Consider the following 21,777-nt stretch of genomic DNA (forward strand, 5'->3'; position numbering starts at 1 on the left):
TACGATGGATTTCTCCTGTGCAAAATTACCACAATTAAAGGGACATAACTCTTTTTTTTTAGCCCAATGGAAATTTGACACTCGTTTTTCAAAGACATTTTTTCGGTCTTTGTGTGTGAATCAAATGATATTATCTGCGATGATTCTATCTAAGAACAGGATAGACAAATAGAAAAGATATAGGATGACCAACGTCCCTATTTTCCACGCTTGTAATAGCCTTGTGGCTAATTGCTTAAATTTAAATTGTTTTTTTTTTAAATTAAATTTGCGAATAAATAATTCAAAGTGTGGTTTTTATATTCTGTTAGTTAATAAGATATCACTTTATACCGAATCAATTTTTATTTTATCCCACTTTAGGCAGCATGTTTTGTGAAGAACTGGTTATGTTAAAAACTGACCTCATAACTAACTCTGGAAAGGCAAGTGGATATTTGGCTAACAGAAAATATGAAAATATGCAATAAAAGCGTGAAACTACTAATAATGTTCCTATTTACAATACCTCCCCACAGGACAGAGTTAGACACCAGGGTCATTTTTTAACGTGGAGAAAAGGAACCAAAAAAAAATTAAAAAGTGTCTCAGTTATGAGGGATTTCTCTTCCACTGACAGAGAATAAGAAATTGAAATGCATCATCTGAAGAACAGATGGTATTTATTTGCTCCCCCACCGAGCAAATTAGGCACAAGGCCGATTTTTAAAGTGAGGAGTGAAGGGGAAATGGGGACCAACTCCCCGGGGAGTAGGGGAGCTGGATAGTGACAATTGGTATGAAGGGTTGCCCCTACATTGACCAAGGTCTTATATGTGGGGTTTCCCCCACATATGGTCTTTGCTTGCAGTATCTGCCGGAACAGATAATACACTTTGATCTTGACGCAATGGCCTCTTTTAATGATGTTTAATAAAATCGTATTTAGCTAACGATAATATAACGACCCACATGAGTCGTCATCGATTCCTGGATAACGCTGTATAAGCACGCTATTATCGATGCTTCTATTCAGTGTCGAGAGACAAAGGATACCCCCTGTCGGGACAGCTGCGCATGTAAGTTAGTGGCAAGAGTTGCGCAATCCCTAACCTGGTTTACCAGATTTACTCTACTACCGATCACTATGATATTATTCAATTGACTACTGTACACTCTTTAACCCTTATCCTCGAGTGGTCTCTTGACCTTGTTAAGTGGTGACTTCTACATAAAAAAAATAAAAACCTATACTTTTTCTGAATCTGCTATGCTTGAGTCCCGTGGAAAGGAGATGTCTAGGATGAGTGGAAACAATGCCGAGATAAGCTAGGAACACATACAGCACCTGAACGTCCAGAAATGATTACTTATCTCGTACTGGCCAGGCTAATCGTTGCTTAACTACGGTGACCTTACGGTAACGGGTGTTTCAAAAGTTATTATGCCGTATACACGTTATTACATAACACTATATAAGATAACAGACTATTATATAACGCTATATAACATAATAAAATATTATATAACGCTATATAATATATTAAAATATTATATAACGATATATAAGATACTAAAATATTATATAACACTATATAAGATACTAAAATATTATAAAACACTATATAAGGTATTAAAATATTATATAACGTTATATAAGAAAGCAAACTATTACATAATGTTATATAAAATATTAAAATATTATATAGCACTATATACGATAATAAAATGTTATATAACGTTATATAAGATATTAAAATGTTATATAACGTTTATAACGTTTTTCTTTCTTTCTTCTTTCTTTTTTTGTTTTTTGTTTACATTTCTAGATACAAAATAGTTGTGTGAGAACGATCAATTTGTTGACATATTTACTAATCTGTTTCAATATTAGTTTTATTTTATTTATTTAGGTTTTATTTTTTTTTCTCCAGGTTTTATTAATTATTTTTTTTTCTTTTTAGATTTTAAGTTTCTATAACTTGGTTGAAGGATTCCAATATGGGGTTTTCATTCTTATATTTCTTATCGGTAGGTCCATGTGCGTTTTTTGCTGCTAAATGACTTTCGTCGACGTTCGATTCATAGGAAAATCAGGTTTAATTTTCGATTTTTTATTCCGAAAAATAAGTAACTTTACACGAATAGGGACGATTTTTTGTTCACGTTGGAGTGATCCGTCCGTGATTTTTCATTTTAATATATTTTCATAGAAATGTTTCTGTTATGTCAAAAAAACAAACTATTTTCTTTACGTCACAAGTGTCACGCTCATACATGAATTCCATAGCTAATATAACATACTGACCCAACGGGTCACTGGTAGTCTAGTAAGATACTAAAAATCTCTCTGGTATTTTTTTTTTTGCACGAGTCGAATTCAACAGGAAGTTGTAAGAAACGAGAACCGTGTGAACAGGAGGTTTTAAAGATAAAAATGTAATTATCCCAAGGCTCTAAGATCAATTGCTATGCACGCAACTCATTTTTATTTTTATTTAATCTCAAAATACATTTTAGTTTTAGGTAGTTCCAAAAGTTTTATTTTTTTTATTTTAACTAAAAAAAAACAAAAAAAACTATGAGAACGCGAGTGATACAATTAAAACTAGCGACCTTTTGTGTTCCAAAATTTATCTTTCCCCGTATTCGCCATTATTCCCGATGCACTTTTGTAAGCGATGGCGTGGTGGTGGTTGTGCATGGGCGTCTAAAGCACGCTTTATCTTGCGAAGCTCGTTCCAAAATAAAAGCCCCCTGTTTGTTAACCCGACATGCCGAAGAGCCACGAAAAAAGAAGTGGTACCAATGAAACGGATGACCTTTTGTGCTCCAGAATTAACTTTTCTGCATAGTCACCATCATTCTCAACGCACATTTGTCAGGAATTCAATGACGCATCTGAGATTCTGACGCACGTCTATGAGAAACGTTGCTTTCTTATTGTCTCACACCGTCAATATCTGCAAGAGAAAGATGAATCGTGCAGGTCATGAATGCATAAGTTCAGTCATTATAACGATTGAATCTGCAATCCTCTCTGATCGATTTGGGTGGAATAAATATAGGAGGCAATAATTTTAAAAGACAACTTTTACATAAGTTTTCTTAGTAATGGGAAAATTTAAAAAAAATATTTTTACCTGATAATGTATAACATGTTTTCATTTCAGTACGTACGTACGTTATCACCTTCCATATATATTAAAAATGAGATGATCAGAAAATATAGATGCTGATTTTCTGGTGTTGCTGACTGCTAAAAATCAAGACTCGTTCATAATTACATTTTTTCAAAGTCGAATTTGACATCATCAACAAAATTTTAGATTTGAATGTCCAATTTTATCTCAATTGATTACAACATTTAGTTGACAATTATATCTACTCATTATATATGTAAACACACACACACACACACACATATATATATATATATATATTAAGCACGTCCGGTTGAACACGACAGAGTCATTCTTTTTTCCGATTTTTCGGGATATCTTTTCCATTTGCTGAGCGGTCTTTTTTTAATTTCAGCTGGCATATTGTATAGAATGGCACCAAATGTTATTCTTCTCAAGCGCTTTCTGTATTTCTAAAAACAATCGCTCCTGATGATAATCGGACGCACCGATAGAAAGCGCTTGCGAAGGATATGGCTGAACAATAACGTTTGGGCGTCATCCATACAACACGCCAGATAAAAAAAAAGACCGCTCGGCGAATGGAAAAGATATGCAGAAAGATCGGAAAAAAGAATAACTCTGCCGTGTTCAATCAAACGTGCTTGAATAATGACTTGCTGCCAAAATATACATATATATTTAATTATTTTTTATTTATTTTTTTAATTCAATTTTCACCCCAAACAAGGCACAGTGCCACTTTGAGGCAGGGGGCTACTATCAGGGACTTAATTAGCGGGGTCATTTTGAAGGGAGATGAGTAGAAAGATGTTTGTTAACATTACACTTGAACTTCTGCATATCATTGCAGTTGGGAAAGCAGAATCCCGGAAGGGAGTTCCAAAGACCCGCAGTTCTGGGGAAGAAACTATTGGAGTAAAAGGCTTTCTTGCACCTAGGGATCTCTACTGTAAAGGGATGAGACTTAGTAGCTTGTCGGGTTTGTCGGGGGTAGTTACGTCGGGGAGGTACAAGTGTTCGCAGTTCGTCAGAGCATTCACCATTGAAGTATTTGTAGAACAGGCAGAGGGATGCAACATCTCGTCGATGGGACAGAGGCTGAAGCCTAGATGACAGTTCAGGACCTATCAGGTTGGCGACTCTCTTTTGAACCCTGTCCAGGAGCGAGAGACAAGAAGCAGATGCACCAGACCAGATGTGACAACAGTACTCCATACATGGGCGAATGGTTGCCTTATAGAGGTATAGGATACTGTCAGGCGTAAGTTGTTTTCTAGCACGGTAGAGGGAGCCAACCTTCATTGCAGCAGCCTTGGCAATGCTCTCAATGTATCTATTCCAGTTCATATTCCCTGTAAACGTTAGGCCGAGGAGTTTAAAAGAAGTACTTTCAGGTAATGTGTTCTTGGCCATTGCTATTGGTGGCAGAGAAGGTTTCTTGTAGTTATTGAAGGAAACAAGCTTAGTCTTAGCAGCATTGAATGTGACCAACCATTTTTGTCCCCATTCCACTACGGATTGGAGGTCATCCTCTAGCGTTTCTGCCATTTCCTTTGATATGTGTTCATTTTTTTTCCCCTCATATCTGTTATAGAGAGTGGTGTCATCGGCAAATATACCCATCTCCGAAACAATTTTATCAGGGAGGTTGTTTATGAATAACAGGAATAATAGAGGTCCAAGGATAGACCCCTGAGGTACTCCCGCATTTATGTCGTATTGTTTGGATGTACGACCGTCGAGGACAACTTTGATTTTTCTATTACTTAAGAAGGATTTAATTACATTATGAATTCTTCCAGTGATTCCATATGATCTAATTTTCCTTAGAAGACCATCGTGCCATACCCTGTCAAAAGCCTTAGATATATCGAGGGCCACCGCTCTACCCTCCCCTGTTTTATCCAATGAACGGTATATACGTTCAGAAACTACAGTTAAGATATCTGCTGTTGAACGGGCTTGCCTGAATCCATATTGTTTGTCAGTCAGGAGTTTAGCAGCTGTTAGGTGCTGGATTAGGGCTTGATTAACTAAGGACTCAAATATTTTGGCGAAAAGCGGGAGGAGGCTAATGGGGCGATAATTTAGTGGGTCAGTTCTTTCACCAGAATTCTTGAAGACTGGTACCACTGAGGCGGTTTTCCAGCAGTCGGGAAAACAAGATTCGTTAAGGCATTTATTGTAAAGTTTGGACAGAACTGGAGCAATCTCGGCAGAGCATTTTTTTAATAGCACAGCCGGGATGAGATCTGGTCCACATGCTTTTGAGGTGTCTAGGTTTTTTATAATAGCATGTACCTGAGAAGGGGTGATTTTCAAATCGTCTAGTGAGGCGTCTGTTCGCAGAGGAAAATCAGGGAGTGAGTGGTGTACCGAGTTCAGTGTGGAGTTTGAGGCAAATCGACTGGCAAGTAGATTAGCCTTGTCAGTTGCCGTGCAAGCAACCTCATGATCGTTTGATAGTGGGGGAATAGTTGACTGTCCATTATTTACTACGCTGTTGTAGATTTTCCAAAAATCCCGGGTTCCTAATTTCTGTGCTTCGATGCGTTTTCTGGTGGTTTCAGAGTACTCTGTCTTAGCTGTTTCTATCACTCTCTTACAATTATTTCTAGCTTCTATAAACTTCTGTTTATTTGAGCTGGACTTATGTCGGTTGAATCTGCGGAACGCATGCTGCCTTTGACAAATGGCAGCTGCACAAGCAGAAGTAAACCATTGGGGGGAGTGGGGCTTGCTATAGAATTTCCGTGCGGGAACATGTGCTTCAATAGCAGTTTTGAACCATTCAGTGGTCTCATTTGCACACTGTTCCGCTGGAAGAGTAAAGATATTTTGCCATGGGGCATCTCTGATGAGCTCCCTGATGGCTTCCCAATCAGCCTTTTTGTAATACCTCGTTGTTTTGAGTAGTGGGTCTTCAGTTTTAGGGCAAGAATTTAGGCTGATTTCTACCATTATCACAGCGTGATCAGCATTCCCGAGTGGGCTGTGGGCATTTGTTGTACAGTCATTGGAAACCGTTGTGAGAAAGAGATCTAGAAGTGAGGCATGTTGATCTTGCTGGTCTGGGAAACGTGTCGGAAATGTAACCAACTGAGATAGGGAATGGGATATAGAGAAGCTATGTGTTGCGCTACCAGCTACGTCTGTATGATTAGAGAATCCTAGCCAGTTACTGTGGTGGACATTGAAGTCACCAAATACATGTATTTGTGCGCTAGTATCGAGGGAGAGTGCTATATCTATGCTGTCTGAGACTTTGTTTATTAGGGTACAGTCTTGGTTTGAGGGAGAGCGGTAGAGAAAATACAAGTAGCTAATATTGTGTTGCATATTTAGTCTGAAGCACATAAAGGCCTGGTCCTCTGATTCTAGTTTTATTTCTCTAGTCAGGGGGAGGGTGTTACGAATATGGACTCCAAGTCCATGCATATGTCTGTCCGAGTCCTTACGGTAGAGTGGGAGATAACCAGGCATGTTAAAGTGGTTAGAGGGAATGGAGGAGTGAAGGTTAGTTTCACTTAATGCTAAGATGTCCGGGGTGTTTACAAGGAGAAATGACTCGACATCATCTAAGTTAGTTCTAAGCCCGCGGATATTAGTAAATGCAAGCCTTAAGGGAGGAGGCAGGTTGGTTTTCTTTGAGTTTGGTCCTGGTTTAAACGTAACTTTTGCTTGAGCTGTCATTTCATTTTATTATATTTTTAAGTTTCAGTTAGGGTGAGTGAGTGAGTGAGTGAGGGGGTGCTGGACAAGTAGTTGTGCAGAATACCAGACATGCAATTATATATATATATATATATATATTTTTTTTTTTTTTGTTTGGCATAATTATATATATGTCGCTACACATTCATGAGCATGTTTCGACCAACCAGTTACCATTAACTAGTGACCTCTTCAGGCGATGCTACTTATGAAAAAGTAGAGTTATTAATATAAGCAATATCGCCTGAAGAGGTCTCTAGTTATTTGTAACTAGCTGACCGAAACATGCTCATGAATATGTAGTGACATATAAATGCTATGTAAAATAAATAAAAAGTATATCTTGCTCTACTTCGGTATTGAGCACTCTTGTATAAGCCTCTCTAAAATGCATTAGTTGCCTGTGTGTGTATTCGTGTGTGTCCAAACTTAAATGCTAAACTCAACAGGCGTTTAATCATGTTGTTTTAAAAGTGTTAACGCGTACTTTGTCTTTTTCTCGAGACAAAATTTAGCAAAAAAAACAAAAACAAAAAACAACAAAAAACAAAACAAAAAAAGAAACACTCATTTTCTTAAGCAAAAGCGGACCAAATGCAACTGTAAAACTCGTTTTCTATTACAGAAAAAAAAAAGAAAGCTCATTTGATTTGATTTTAATCCCCTGATATGTCTTCTCATTTTCAAATTCGTGTCGGGTTTATAGGCGTTCTAATTCTATTAAACGTCGTTTTTTTTTTACTATGTGTGTGTTATTTTGTGTATCGCGCTTACATCTTTTTATTCAGAGTGACTGTCGTTTAATTGTTATGATCTTCCATTTCTTGTAATAAATAAATTTATCAAGAATTCTACATAAGTTTTGGTTTAGGTTTCGATTATAGCTGATGGCACTTAAATCAGCTGTTTTTTAAATACAGAATTTTACCAAGAATTCTTGAAGCATATTGCAATAATAGTATTTTAAACGTAAGCACGAAAAACTAGTGACAGTTGTATTTTAAACTTAATTGCGACTATCTAGCCACAATACTTTTCCAACCTTAAGCGTGAGAAACCGATTATATTTAAAACTGAAGCATGAAAAACTGACAAAGATACTATTTTAAGCATATATGTGGCAATTTCGCCACAATGCTATTTCGAGCGTGAGAAAACAGCACAAATACTATTTTGAAATTTTACATGACCATCTGGCCACAATACGATTTTAACCTTGAGCGCTAGAAACTCGTAATCATTGTATTTTATCTTTAAGAGTGACCATCTGGCCACAAAACTAGTTATAAAATAAAGTGTGACAAACCAACGCCAATAGTATTTTAAACTAAAATGTGACCATCTGGTTATAATGCATTTAGAAACTTAAGCGAGCCAAACCAGTGAGAATCTATATACTTAAAAAACTCAGATGACCTTGCAACGAGTTTTGTAACCCAACATCCGGTTTACGACTTCCTCTTGCGCATGCGTACATAAACAAATAATCAACACGACAATAACAGTATTGTTTTACTGTGTACGTTTTCAGCGTTCCAATTATTTTTTTTCGCGTTTAACTTATCCAAATAAACAATTGTTAATACTTGCTGCATTTTTTACATCGTTCATTTCCGTATTACGTTTAAGTTATTTTAACGCAATTTTCTTACAAATAAATCAACTTTAACCCGTTGACAACTATAAGAGCATTTTACAACGGCGATTTATCTACCGCCTTCATTTTTTAAAAATTTATTCTCCATTTTCTAATATACCTTTCTTTAAAAACATCCATACATTTTCTTCTACACTACCAACATAAATGAATAACCCCGAAAATATATATTTTTAATTTGCGTTACAAATAAATAATAAACGCGACAATAAAACGTATTGTTTTACTGTGCACATCTTCAGCGTCCCAATTGTTTTTTTTTTCGCGTTTAAATTAAAAGATAAATCAAAATTTTAATTTAACTATAAGTATTATGGTATCTGTTCAGTTCACATTTACCTATAAGTATGGCAAACTACTTATAATTCAATGGCTGTAAGATTTTTTTTTTCAAAAATAAACAATTATAAACAGAACGACTCATAGAAATCTATCTATATTCTGTTTTCATTTTAATATACTTTCATAGAAATGTTTCTGTTATGTCACAAAAAAAACCCAACTATTTTCTTTACGTCACAAGTGTCACACTCATACATTAATTTCATAGCTAATATAACATAGTAACCCAACGGGTCACGGGAAGTCTAGTACTATTTCAAAATTAAGCGTGACAATCTAGTTACAATAGTATTTCAAATTTAAGCGTGCAAAACTGGCGACATTGCTATTTAAATCTGAAACCTGAACATCCGGCCAGAATATTAATTCAAATTTAATCGTGTCTATACTGAGCACAATACTGTTTTAAACTTAAGCGCATGAAACTGGCGAGAATATTGTTTCAAATTTCAGCGTTACTTTCTTTCTTCCTTTATGAGCAGTTGTTGTAAAGCGAAAATGTTTGTGGAGGGTTCGTTATTGGTAGGAGTATTATTTGCATCCATGGGCGAAGAGTCTATTCGGGAATTATTGGCATAGGTCGATCACCTCATCTCCCTTAAAGTTATCTCGCATCTCTGTTTCTCTGCGACTGTTGCGGTCTGTGCACGGATCACTGCATACGATAGAAATATGCCAGCATGTTCATCTATCATCTCCGAGGTGTTTGGCTCTGTTATCACTCTTAGGTGAGGTATGACCTTTTGGCGGGTAAATCATTCCTAAGCAACATCGAGACGCCCTTCATGGGTAAGCTATCGACTACGTCTACTATTACTTTATCGTGTACTAGATTCAAATTAAGAGAGATCCGGATATAGTACACGGTCCAGTACAAGTAGACGTAGTCAATGACAATATTATATTAAGTATAAAATTGATATAACCTGACCTTGAGATGATTGGGCGCATATTAAGTAAATAATTAAATAAAAAAAAACTTATTAATTCTGAGCGACGACAGATGTAAGAATACAAACGAGAATTCATTTGTTATCGATGCTCTCTTCTTCATAACCCTGACCAAAAGTTTTAATCTGATGCTTAAAACTTCTGGCCACTATTCTTTGAAGAGTATAGAAATAAATATGATTTATTTATATGACATCTCTTTTTTTATTATTGTGGTTCTACTATGAAAATAGATTCACTGCAGCCAGCACAGAAGTAGGAAGAAAAAGCAATTATTTATTTCTATCGTTTGTCTAGCCAACACTTGTAGCGATGTATTTTCGGAGGCAAGCAGCAAGCCTATCCGGTGGATCTCTCGAAAGTGATTTATCGATAAAAATATCTGATAGGATTTGAGATATTCATACTCGCACGCGCGTACACACACATATAGTCATGGAAGTTGTTCAATCTTAAAAAATTATATACAAATTAAAAATAAATAATCTCTAGTCCTTATTGGAAAATTATTTTGTTATTAAGTCGATTAATCTCCTGCAATCGCGGAATCAATTTGCTTCCACGAATTCACAATAGTCCTATTGTTATTTCAGAGATCATTAGTTGTTTCCCATGAAAAACTCTTTCAGGGAGTTAGAAATAAAACAGTGTATTAAATCATGGCTCCCCAGCAGTATTGACCATGCACCACTTCCGGTAAACACAATAACAAAAGTGTTTTGGATATTGAATGTAGTTTTTATTCCAAAGTAAGTAGACTACACTATTCATATAAGGAAAAAAATGCCTTCTTTACCTGTGCCACCGGCCCTTGTCTGCAAAAATTAAAGTATTAATTATTTAGGAATCTGCTGCATTCATAGGATTCGGATGAATTTATTATACCCCTTTCTTTGTTTCTTATATATCATTTATATATTTTATAACACTTTTGACGAACACCGAACGTAGTGTCGTAATTAATTGCTGAGGGTTTAGTTTTTTCTTCTATAGTTTAAACATGAACCATTAAAAAGAAACTTTCGAAAAGAAGACCAAAATACACTTCTAAAGTATATTTCTCCTAAGCATGAATTAATTAAAAGGGATAAATAAAGGGTGGGGGCAGAACAAAAAAACCCTCTCGAGACGTCTTTCAGCCGAACCATTTTCAAGATTAACGTTGGCAACGGAGGAGAAAACATCGTTTAAAAACGTGGTCAAAAGAAAGTTAATAGCAAGGATAAAAAAAGAAAAGAAATTGTATAGGAAATAGGAGAAAAAAAAAGAGAAATTTATATATTTAAATAACCCATACATAATATTTAAAATATATAAAATATATACGTTATAATATATATATAATTATTTACTATATATATATATATATATATATATATATATATATATATATATATATATATATATATATATATACCGTCATTGGATTATTTACCGTTCACCAGACTATCCAGTCACGTGTAATCACCTTTTGCTTCACCATATTCCCTCTGCTTCACTTTTTGTTATCAAGTAAGATCTTTGACTTACTTGCAGTTTCATCAAATACTTTTGTATGCAAAATCCGATCCCGCATTTTGCTAATTCCTACCCTCTGATGAGAGGGAAAGTATTTCTTCGAAACTCCGCGGATTAAGGACTATCCACTTATCAAGTGTTTCCTTTTCAGATTAAATATGTTTTTAACTCTTTTTCAAAGTGTTGTTTAACATGTTTTATTAACTGTTTGCTCTTATATATATATATATATATATATATATATATACATATATATATATATATATATATATATATATATATATATATAATCCAGATAAGGCACTGATTATAAATCTGATGAAAGATCCTGATAGATATTATTTGAAGTAATACTTTCAGGGCGATGATCTGAGCCTTTATTGAAAATCCATGGATTACAGAAATCAACATAACCCCTTCTATATATTCATTTAGTAAAACAATACATTCTTAACTCGAATATACGTGTCTATATGTTGTTTTTTCAGAATTTAAATACAACGACTTAACTTATATATATACATTTATTTATATTTAGATAAATATTATTAAATAGCATGGAGTGTTTTTGCTTAATGATCGTATTCTGTTATTTTCCTTTTTTACGAATGGTCATTCTTATGTGTCGAACTTGTCTCGGAAAGTTCCGTAGTCGTTTTCGTCCATCTGGTTTTTTTTTTTTTTTTTTTTAAGGAATTTGAACTGATTTTCTTCTTTCGTTTTAAGGCATTTTTTTTTATTACTGTTTCGTTTAAAATCTGGACGTTTTTTTATGCTTCAGTTCAACCTACGTTTAATTTACTTTGCAATAGTGAAACGTCTCGTATGTAAAAAAGAAAAACACGTATTAATGTGTTAAGCACGTGACTAAAATAAATGCACAATGGTTTAACAGTGTGATTTACCAAATCGTATAGAATTGACAATGTATATATGTACACATATGCATCTATTTCTATAAGATTGTTTGATTTTTTAATTTTATTTTTTTTTATTAGCGATTCATTTTTTTATATTTCGCTCCCTGAGCGTTTTCTCTTATTGTAAGAAAGGAGTTATTTGCCCTTCGTTTACATTCCTCTTCACCCCAAATCTTAGGACGTTTTTACTTTTTTACTTTTATTTCATTATTAATTATTAATCATTAATTAATAATTACTACGTCCATAAAAGTAAGTGAATTAATAATTAATATTTAATATATATATATATATATATATATATATATATATATATATATATATATATATATATATATATAGAGAGAGAGAGAGAGAGAGAGAGAGAGAGAGAGAGGGAGAGAGAGAAAGAGACAGAGATAGGGAATAAATGACAAAAAAGTTATATTCCAAAATTCATGATGTTGACCATCTTATAATTTATTCCTTTAATTCAGTTGACTTATACAATTCTTGACAGTATTTGTTTTGTAGCGCAAAATTAATCACTTAATTATTATATAAATCAGTAAATCTATTATGCCCTGAACTCATCAGAAAAAATAACAACAATCAGTTAATATATATATATATATATATATATATATATATATATATATATATATATATATGTATATATACGCTTGTTGTTTTGTTGATTTTTTACTCTACGTTGAATGAACTGTTCCCATGAACTGTTTTCTATATTTATATTCTTATGTTTTTTAAGTTTCGTTCTATGCAGTAACCGGCAAATGCATATAAATGCTAATATCTAGCATTCATATGTGATTATTTTGCTAACAGTTTTCTTCTGATGAGAAGAATTAACATTCTTTGAAACTCCGCGGATTATGGATTACCTAGTACACCAGTTTTGGCGTGTTCTGCCGAATAATAAAAACTATTTGTAAGCGTCTACTTTACAGATCTGTTCTTACTATTTTATATATATATATATATATATATATATATATATATATATATATATATATATATATATATATATATATATATATCGTAGCATCCAAATGTAAGGGGAAAAAATTTAAAAACCTAATATTTGTTAGATTTGTTAGAAATAACAACTGTGAAAAGCTGAAATTTTGACAACTGGTAGTTGCTATCATCCATAATAACATTCTAAAATTTGAATCATTTGCAAAGAATAGAAAAAGAATTATAACCATTATTTATTTATTTTCAAAATAGGTACGTCCAAAAATAAGGGATAAAATTGAGAAAAGCAATGTAAACAGTATGCTATATTCATTTTTTTTTTAATTTCCTCTAAAGAATAATCTTATTTAGTCATTTGTAAACGTTGCATCAGACGGCACCATGGCGAAACGCCAAAAACCTGATTACAATATATATCCCTATAATACCATGCACCGACAGCCGTTTCGCTATATTCATATTGTTGCGTTTAAAGCTGAAATTCAAAAGCTGACACTTTTCTATAAATTCAGTAATTTCTGTTTCTCTAATAGGTGTTCAGTTTACCTTCTTCAGTTGTTATAACATTCTGGCTGAAAAAGTCGACGACAAACTTTGTACTGGCCAACCACAACCTGACCCAAGTTACCATGAGTGTACACGTACCCAGTGCCAAGCGCGGTAAGTTGAAATTCCTTCATTATGTGATATATGTAGGGGAAATGTTTGGTGGAAATCCTTACTTTCATATAAGAAGTTTAATATAGAAATCTTGCAAAGAAAGTATGTATTGCAACACGCAATTCGTGGTTTGGTGATTAAATATAACCACTAATAATCAATGCACACACACACACACACACACACACACACACAGTAAGCACACACGCGCACGCGCACACACACATATGATATATGATGAGATGAATAGAAATAATATTTCGACAAAATAATTTATTATTTATTTCGAGACATCCAGAGGAAGTCTCGAAATAAAGACGAAACGTTGATGAACACATAACTCGGTTTGTTCCTTTTTATTTCCCCCCCTCTCTCTCTCTCTCTTTCTTTCTCTCTCTCTCTATATATATATATATATATATATAGAGAGAGAGAGAGAGAGAGCGAGCGAGAGAAATAAAAAGGAACAAACCGTATTATGTGGTCATCAGCGTTTCGTCTTTATTTCGAGACTTCCTCTGGATGAATGAGATTAAGAAACAAAAAATAAAAGTGGGTATTTTTTGTTTCTTAATCTCATTAATCCAGAGGAAGTCTCGAAATAAAGACGAAACGTTGATGAACACATAATACGGTTTGTTCCTTTTTATTTCTCTATTTTGTCGGAATACTATTTGCATTATTTTCATCATATATATATATATATATATATATATATATATATATATATATATGTATATATATATATATATATATATATATATATATATATGTTTAACATTGTAATATAATAATTCTCCAAGTTCTCAATATCAGGTTTTCTTGGTCATTTGTTACACTTCAAAAGGTATCCACTAAAATATTGTTTAACATCGCGACTGACAAATCTGCATATGTTATTGCTGCCATGTCTCGTTACGTACTCATCAGATGTTTACTTTAAAAATCATATAAAGAAACACCATTTTGGACAACTTACATTGTTAATGAAATCGATACGCTCTGCCGTTTCTTTCTCGTTTCAGCTTGAACTTTGTTCAACATTTACAAAATTTATAGAAAAAATAAAATAAAAATTTCAGTATAAAAATTTTATTGACGAGAAAGACTTTTTAATTGATTACGATTGGTATATACAAACCGTGTATGTTTCAAGTATCTCTCTCTCTCTCTCTCTCTCTCTATATATATATATATATATATATATATATATATATATATATATATATACATAGATATATAATTGAAACATACTCGGTTATACCAACCGTGTATGTTTCAAGTATCTCTCTCTCTCTCTCTCTCTCTCTGTATATATATATATATATATATATATACTTGAAACATACTCGGTTTGTATATACCAATCGTAATCAATTAAAAAGTTTTTTTCGTCAATAACATTTTTTATACTGAAATTTTTCTACTGTCAAAAACATATATACAGATTTATATATATATATATATATATGCACATATATAAATATTAAGAAACGCTCTCGTTTTTATAATATATATATCTATCTTTTTACTGTCAAGAACACACACACACGCACACACAAACACACACATACACACACACACACATATATATATATGTATATATATATATATATATATATATATATATATATATATATATATATATATGTTGTGCCGGCAAAAAGAAAGTCTGCACTTGTAATTTTTTCACAAACTGCAAATTTAAGCTAAACAACGGTTTAAACAACCTATACCTCATTTAATTCGCCTTTTATTCCTCTATAATTTTACCTGTTAATATCTGACTTTTAATTGAAATATTCTAGTGTTCGCGTCAATTAAAAAGAAATAACTTCAAATTGAGGAGGCGAAAGAAAAGTCCACTGCAACAAATTCGCTTAAACCAGCTTAAATTATCGGTCCTAAATCAGTTTAAAATATCCACCAACAGGCATCAAAGCATCTCTAATCGTAATTGTTGTTGTTCCCGGTTATACAAGGTAACATTTAGTCCATATTAACCGACTTTCTCTTAGTGATCGTCAAGAGCTCATTAATCTCAACCTTTCTGGTTTATTCAATCGAGAAATCCACCGTAGATTGAAAGATGATGAAAAAAAGAGTACGAAAGACTGTGCAAAAGCACAAAAACACCGGCAGTGTTCGTGATGCCCCTATATCTGGTCGTACTAGAATTACTTTTTACAGGGAAGACAATGCTATAAAGATCCGCAGCCTAAGAAGCAGATTTGAAACGGATCCCAAAATCCAACAATAGTGCCATCTTGTTAAAAAGTGCTCTCTTTTTACTGTCAAGAACAGATAAAAGGAATTTAATTTTCGAGGATATGTTGCAAGACACAAGCCAATGATTTCTGTAAAGAACAGAAAAAGCCATCTAGACTTCGTCAGATGCAATGAAGATCATGACTCTTCATATTGCTCAAAAGTGCTTTTTAGCGACAAAAGCAAGTTCAATAGTCTAGGCAGTGATGGTAGATAGCACGTCCGTCGGAAAAAGACGAAGAATTTCATCCTAGGGGCTCAGTTTCAACGCTGGAAGGTGGTGGAGGTTAAGTATTGGTTTGGAGCATTATTAGAATCAATGGTTCAGGGCCTATAGTTCGCTTGCAAGGTCGAAATTAATTCAACCAAGTACGTTAACATGTTGACTGAGCATTTTCTCCCCTACTTTGGTCGGAATTTTGATGATAATCCTATTTTCATGCAGGATAATGCTCCCATTCACACAGCTGGCAATATCGAGGTTCCTGGAAGAGCATGATATCTCGGATTGGCCCGCAGAATCTCCAGACGTCAATTCTATCGAAAACGTATGGTATTACGTCAAACAACAGCTACGCAATGATAAAATTTCAAATTTGGGAGAATTTTTGACAAAAATTAAAGAAAAGTGGGGTGTCCTTTCTTCGGTATATTGCTGCAGCTTAATTAAAGGAATTCCCAAAAGATTGCAGGCTGTCAAATAGAAGAAGGGCTATGCTACTAAATATTAACAAGTTCATTGTGTTTCTGTTGTATTTGTGTTGCATTAATGTCCTACATTTAAATAAAAATTTTCCATTGTGCGGACTTCTTTTTACCTCCTAAATTTGAAGTTATTTTTTTCAATTGATGTAAACACTAGAATATTTCGATTAAAAGTCAAACATGAACAGGTGAAATTATAGAAGACTAAAGGGCGAATCAAATTAGGTATACGTTGTTTAACCACTTACATTACATTAGCTTACATTTGCAGGTTTTGAAAAATTTCAAGTGCGGATTTTTTACTGCCTGTTTATATATATATATATATATATATATATATATATATATATATATATATATATATACAGGGTGTACCAATAAAATATATACAGTCTTTAAATGACCATAAAACCAACATTTATTATAACAAAGAAAAGTTTCATACATCAAATACTGTGATCAAATATAGAAACCAGCTAATTATTGAACTTGTTCAAATTATTGGCCATTGTGCTCCATGTACAGCTGAAAATGCTCACTGATTGAATCGAAAACGTTTCTAATCAGTTGAATTGGTATGTTTACAAATCTTCTTTCAATGGTTGCTTTCAACTCGTTTTGTGGTATTAATCCTGTGTAATAATCAAATATAAAGGAATGTAGTGTTTACCTTACATATGCTATATGATAAACTTCAAACTAATATAAATACCAGTATTTATATATAAATAGTTTAATCCCAACCAAATTAAAAAGATCAATAAGCAATAGAGAGTAGAGCTTATTACCAGAGAAATAAAATTAAAACTGTTCGACTGAATACTCCAAAAAACAATTTACAAAATCCTTATTCCGTGGAGTTTCAAACAATGCTATTCTTGCTATTCTTCTCATCAGAGGACAGAGAAAATCAGCAAATTATATTTGTAGCAATGCTAGAATTTGCTAGTTATGGCATTAAGTGAAACCGCAATTTATTATCGTTATAAATTACCAATAAAACAAGTGAAAAATGCGGGATATGTAAAAGAAAAATATATAAAAAATAAGAAAAACAAACTGCGGATAATATTTCAACTTGTATGAAGTTTCTCCTAAGGTAATCCAAAAGGTGGAAATAATTTTTTAGAGAGAATGAAGTCCAAAATTAAATCCAGTGTGATGGTAATAATCTGGCTGAAAAGTTTTTAAAGCTGCTGAAACAATGGGAATTGATTTTTTGGGCGGTGCAGGATTGAAAAATAAAGAGGAAAAAAACAGCATGTATGCGATGAAAGATGACATGCCGTTTTCTTCATTTAGATCCATTCGTCAACAATATAAACGCGACTTCTCCTGGGAACATTGACCCCTGTCATCGTTTCGTCTTGAAAATAATTAATCTCTTCATATTCTTTCACTTTTATTTTTAATCTTTGATTCGTGATTCACTTTTTTATTTTTCGCTTCTTTTTCCCAATTTCGTTAACTATTGCACTATTCTTTTTTGCATTTATGACTAGTTTCATATAATGCTGTTTCAATTTATGCCATTCAATGCCATTGCTATTATATTCATTTGTTAATAGTTTTACCCTGATGAGAAAACGCATATCTTTTAAACTTCGCAGATGAAGGAACTTTTAATATATCTTAAATGTGTGTTTTTCTATAACAAGCTCTATTCATCTGTTTATCTGGTTTGGTATTTCAACTTCCTCCTCGCTTTTTGTCAATTCTCAATAATTTTACAATTGACTGCCGTTGCTGTTTTGATTTAAATGTGTACCGTTTCTGATTTCTCTTTTTTATCACCGTATTAAATATTTATTTCTGTGAAGTCTGATGAAGTTATCGGATCGTTAACACGACTCCGGTAATCGAAACATATGTAACCAAGCAGATTAAAAATGGTAATAAAACGAATATATATATATATATATATATATATATATATATATATATATATATATATATATAAATCATATTCTATGTCGATATCTAGCTAATGTAAGGTCAATACGCAATAGAAAGTACAGCTTATTGTAAGAGAAAGAAAATTAAAACTGTAGGTTGAAATTTACAATCAAAATTTATTGTTCGACTGAATACTCCAAAAAACAATTTACAAAGTCCTTATTTCTCGGAGTTTCAAAGAAAGCTATTCTTGCTTTTCTTCTCGTTAGAGGACAGAAATAAGTTAAGTAAGATTTGTCATAAGATCGCACGTCTTTAACTAAAATAACTGTGTAGAAATGTGATTATTTTTTATATTGTCAGGTGGGTAGCCGGACTTTGGAGCGTTTGTTCTCGCAGCTGTGATCTTGGTGAGCAATTTCGTTCTGTTCGATGTTGGAGGATGTTAGCGCCTGGTTTTGACAGTTCGGTTCACGATTACTTATGCCCACCCGAAGAGAGACCAATATCCATACGGAAATGCAATAAGATTCCCTGTGGTCCTCAGTGGGAAATGTCTCCATGGTCTGAGGTAAGAAAAGAGATTACAATCTGATCTATCGTTTAAATGTTTAAAAGGTTCGAATTTTACGACATCGTTATGTGACTGCAATGTCAGACTGTTACGCTTATATGACATTTTGCCTTATGACAATTTGCAAAGAAACGATACGTCTTTTAGATTTGTTGTTTAGTTTTTGTTAGAGATTATCTCAGCTGCATTTTAAGTACAAAATATTTCGAATACAAAAGAGAAACGTTTTCTAAATATGTAAAAAAGATTGTTTGAAAATCATGACGAAGTATATATATATACATATATATATACACACACACACACAGACACACACACACAGAAATAACTACTTATCAAGGCCCAAAGGCCACTCGAGGATAAAGGGTTAATGGGTATACAATAGTCAATGTGATTATGGCGTTCTTAACATAGGTAGTAGGAATTTTTGTAAGTTGGGTTACATAGGGGGGGGGCAGTCCAACAAGAACTTGTTTATATTGGACTTAACAAAAATCAGATTATAGTCAGCTGGAAAGCAGGCAAATCGAAGAGAGTTCCACGGGCGTCCAGTTCTAAGAAAGAAGCTCTGCTCATGGAATCTACATTTACGTTTAGGCAGAGATAAAGAGTGTGGGAAACTATTGGTAGTGGTTTTGGCTAGACGAGTGTTTTTCGCGAAAGTTTGGCAACAGGGGACAATAGATTGAAGCTCAGACGAGCACCTGCCATATATATATGTATATATATATATTTATGTCATGTCATGTCATGTCATATGCTACTGGTACCATGTAACCCAGTACTACCTGCCTCATGCTCGAGTCACCGGCGACTAAACTGGTTCCTCCACCAGACTTGTTTGGTGAGGAGGGTAGCTAGTCTCCCTGAAGGATTAAAAACAACACCTTCCAAAGGGGGAATGAACCCCTTTTCGGGGTCAATGGTCAACTAGCACCGTGTGTGTTTGTGTGTATGTATGTGTGTGTTGGGGTGGAGAGGGCTCCTGTAAGCCGTGGTGAAGGCAACCTTTCAAGGAGAAGCAAATCTCTGATTAAAAAAAAATCATAAAGCGGGAGACAAGTACCCGCATTAAGCTGGTCTGCAGTTTAACTTGTTCCTGGCTATCTTGCTCTTGCTTGTTGCTAGATATCAACATTTTGAACCGAGAGAGAGACTTAGCTGTCGTACAAAGCTAAGACTCTGTAAAATCATCTGTGTATAGATACTCCCTCAGGCATTTGTCTATTAAAATGGTCCTGTGGCGATGGAAGTCAATTTTGGGCTCATGGACTTTTAAGTGTCTGAGGGAGTGGCACTCGTCTATCAAGACGTTGCAATCATCATATATATATATATATATATATATATATATATATATATATATATATATATACAGTGATGATCATATTTATTGGCACGGCAAAATAAAAGTTAAATTTTGTCTAATAAATTCTAAAAAAGGGATTAAATTAAAGAAAATAACAAAGTATATTATGTATTTTTAACTGGCCTTTCCGATGCAGCAATCGGATTTTAGAAAAAATAAATAACAAAGGAACAACAAACATAATTGCAAAAAACCCTTGTTCAAAATTATTGGCACGATTTATTTAATAATCAATTGTATAGCCTTTGGCCTTGATTACCTTCCTCAGTCGTTTTTCCTAGTTTACAACCAAGTTGTTGCACTCTTCAGTAGTAATTTTAGCCCACTCTTCCTGACAATAATCCTCCAATTGAATAAGATTCTTAGGCTTCCTTTGCATTACCCTCAATTTTAATGTTCTCCATAAATTTTCAATTGGATTAAGGTCTGGGCTTTGTGATGGCCACTCCAAAACATTAATATGATTGTCCTCAAGCCATTTCTTAGTCAGTTTAGCCGAATGCTTTGGGTCATTATCTTGCATGAACCACCAACGACGACCAAGTGAGAGCTCTTTAGCAGAGTCTTTCAGGTTTTCATCCAATATTTTAACATAATCTTCCTTTTTTATGCTACCTGTGACCTTAACAAGTCGCCCTGGTCCAGAGGCAGCAAAGGATCCCCAAAACATCAAACTGCCTCCACCGTGCTTCACTGTGGGTATGGTGTTCTTAGGCAGGAAAGCTTCGCCAGATTTTCTGTAAATATAAGACACTTTATTATGGCCAAATAACTCTATTTTCGTTTCGCCAGTCCATAGAACACGTTTCCAGAATGGAACATCTTTATCAATATGACGTTTTGCAAAGGCTAGCCTTGCTTTCAGGTGCATAGGCTTTAATAAGGGAGTCTTTCTCGGACGACATGCTTTTAAACCAACTCTCTTCAAAACTCTACCAACTGTATGTCGAGATACATTCACTCCAGAGGTGCTCTGTTCATCAACAATCTCCCCAACAGAGATCCTTGGGTTGTGTTTTACTTGTCGAACAATTTTCCGTTCATCTCTTGGGGAAAGAATCCTTTTTCTCCCTCTACCCTCTAAACTCATAACGTGTCCT

At 33.8% G+C, this 21,777-nt stretch overlaps 1 protein-coding gene across 1 annotated transcript in view; it reads left to right on the forward strand.

Annotated features, from left to right (window-relative positions):
* The window catches only part of LOC145285922 (ADAMTS-like protein 2), a 525,770-nt gene that overhangs the window by 390,990 nt on the left and 113,003 nt on the right, over nucleotides 1-21,777 (forward strand). Inside the window, exons 11-12 of the mRNA XM_080134423.1 lie at nucleotides 13,739-13,865; nucleotides 19,098-19,305. Coding sequence (XP_079990549.1) covers nucleotides 13,739-13,865; nucleotides 19,098-19,305 — 335 coding nt within the window. The remainder of the gene's footprint in view (nucleotides 1-13,738; nucleotides 13,866-19,097; nucleotides 19,306-21,777) is intronic.

Source organism: Euprymna scolopes, chromosome 10 (genome assembly GCF_053919585.1).
Source record: "Euprymna scolopes isolate OS-2025 chromosome 10, ASM5391958v1, whole genome shotgun sequence".
Classification (NCBI taxonomy): Eukaryota; Metazoa; Mollusca; class Cephalopoda; order Sepiida; family Sepiolidae; genus Euprymna; species Euprymna scolopes.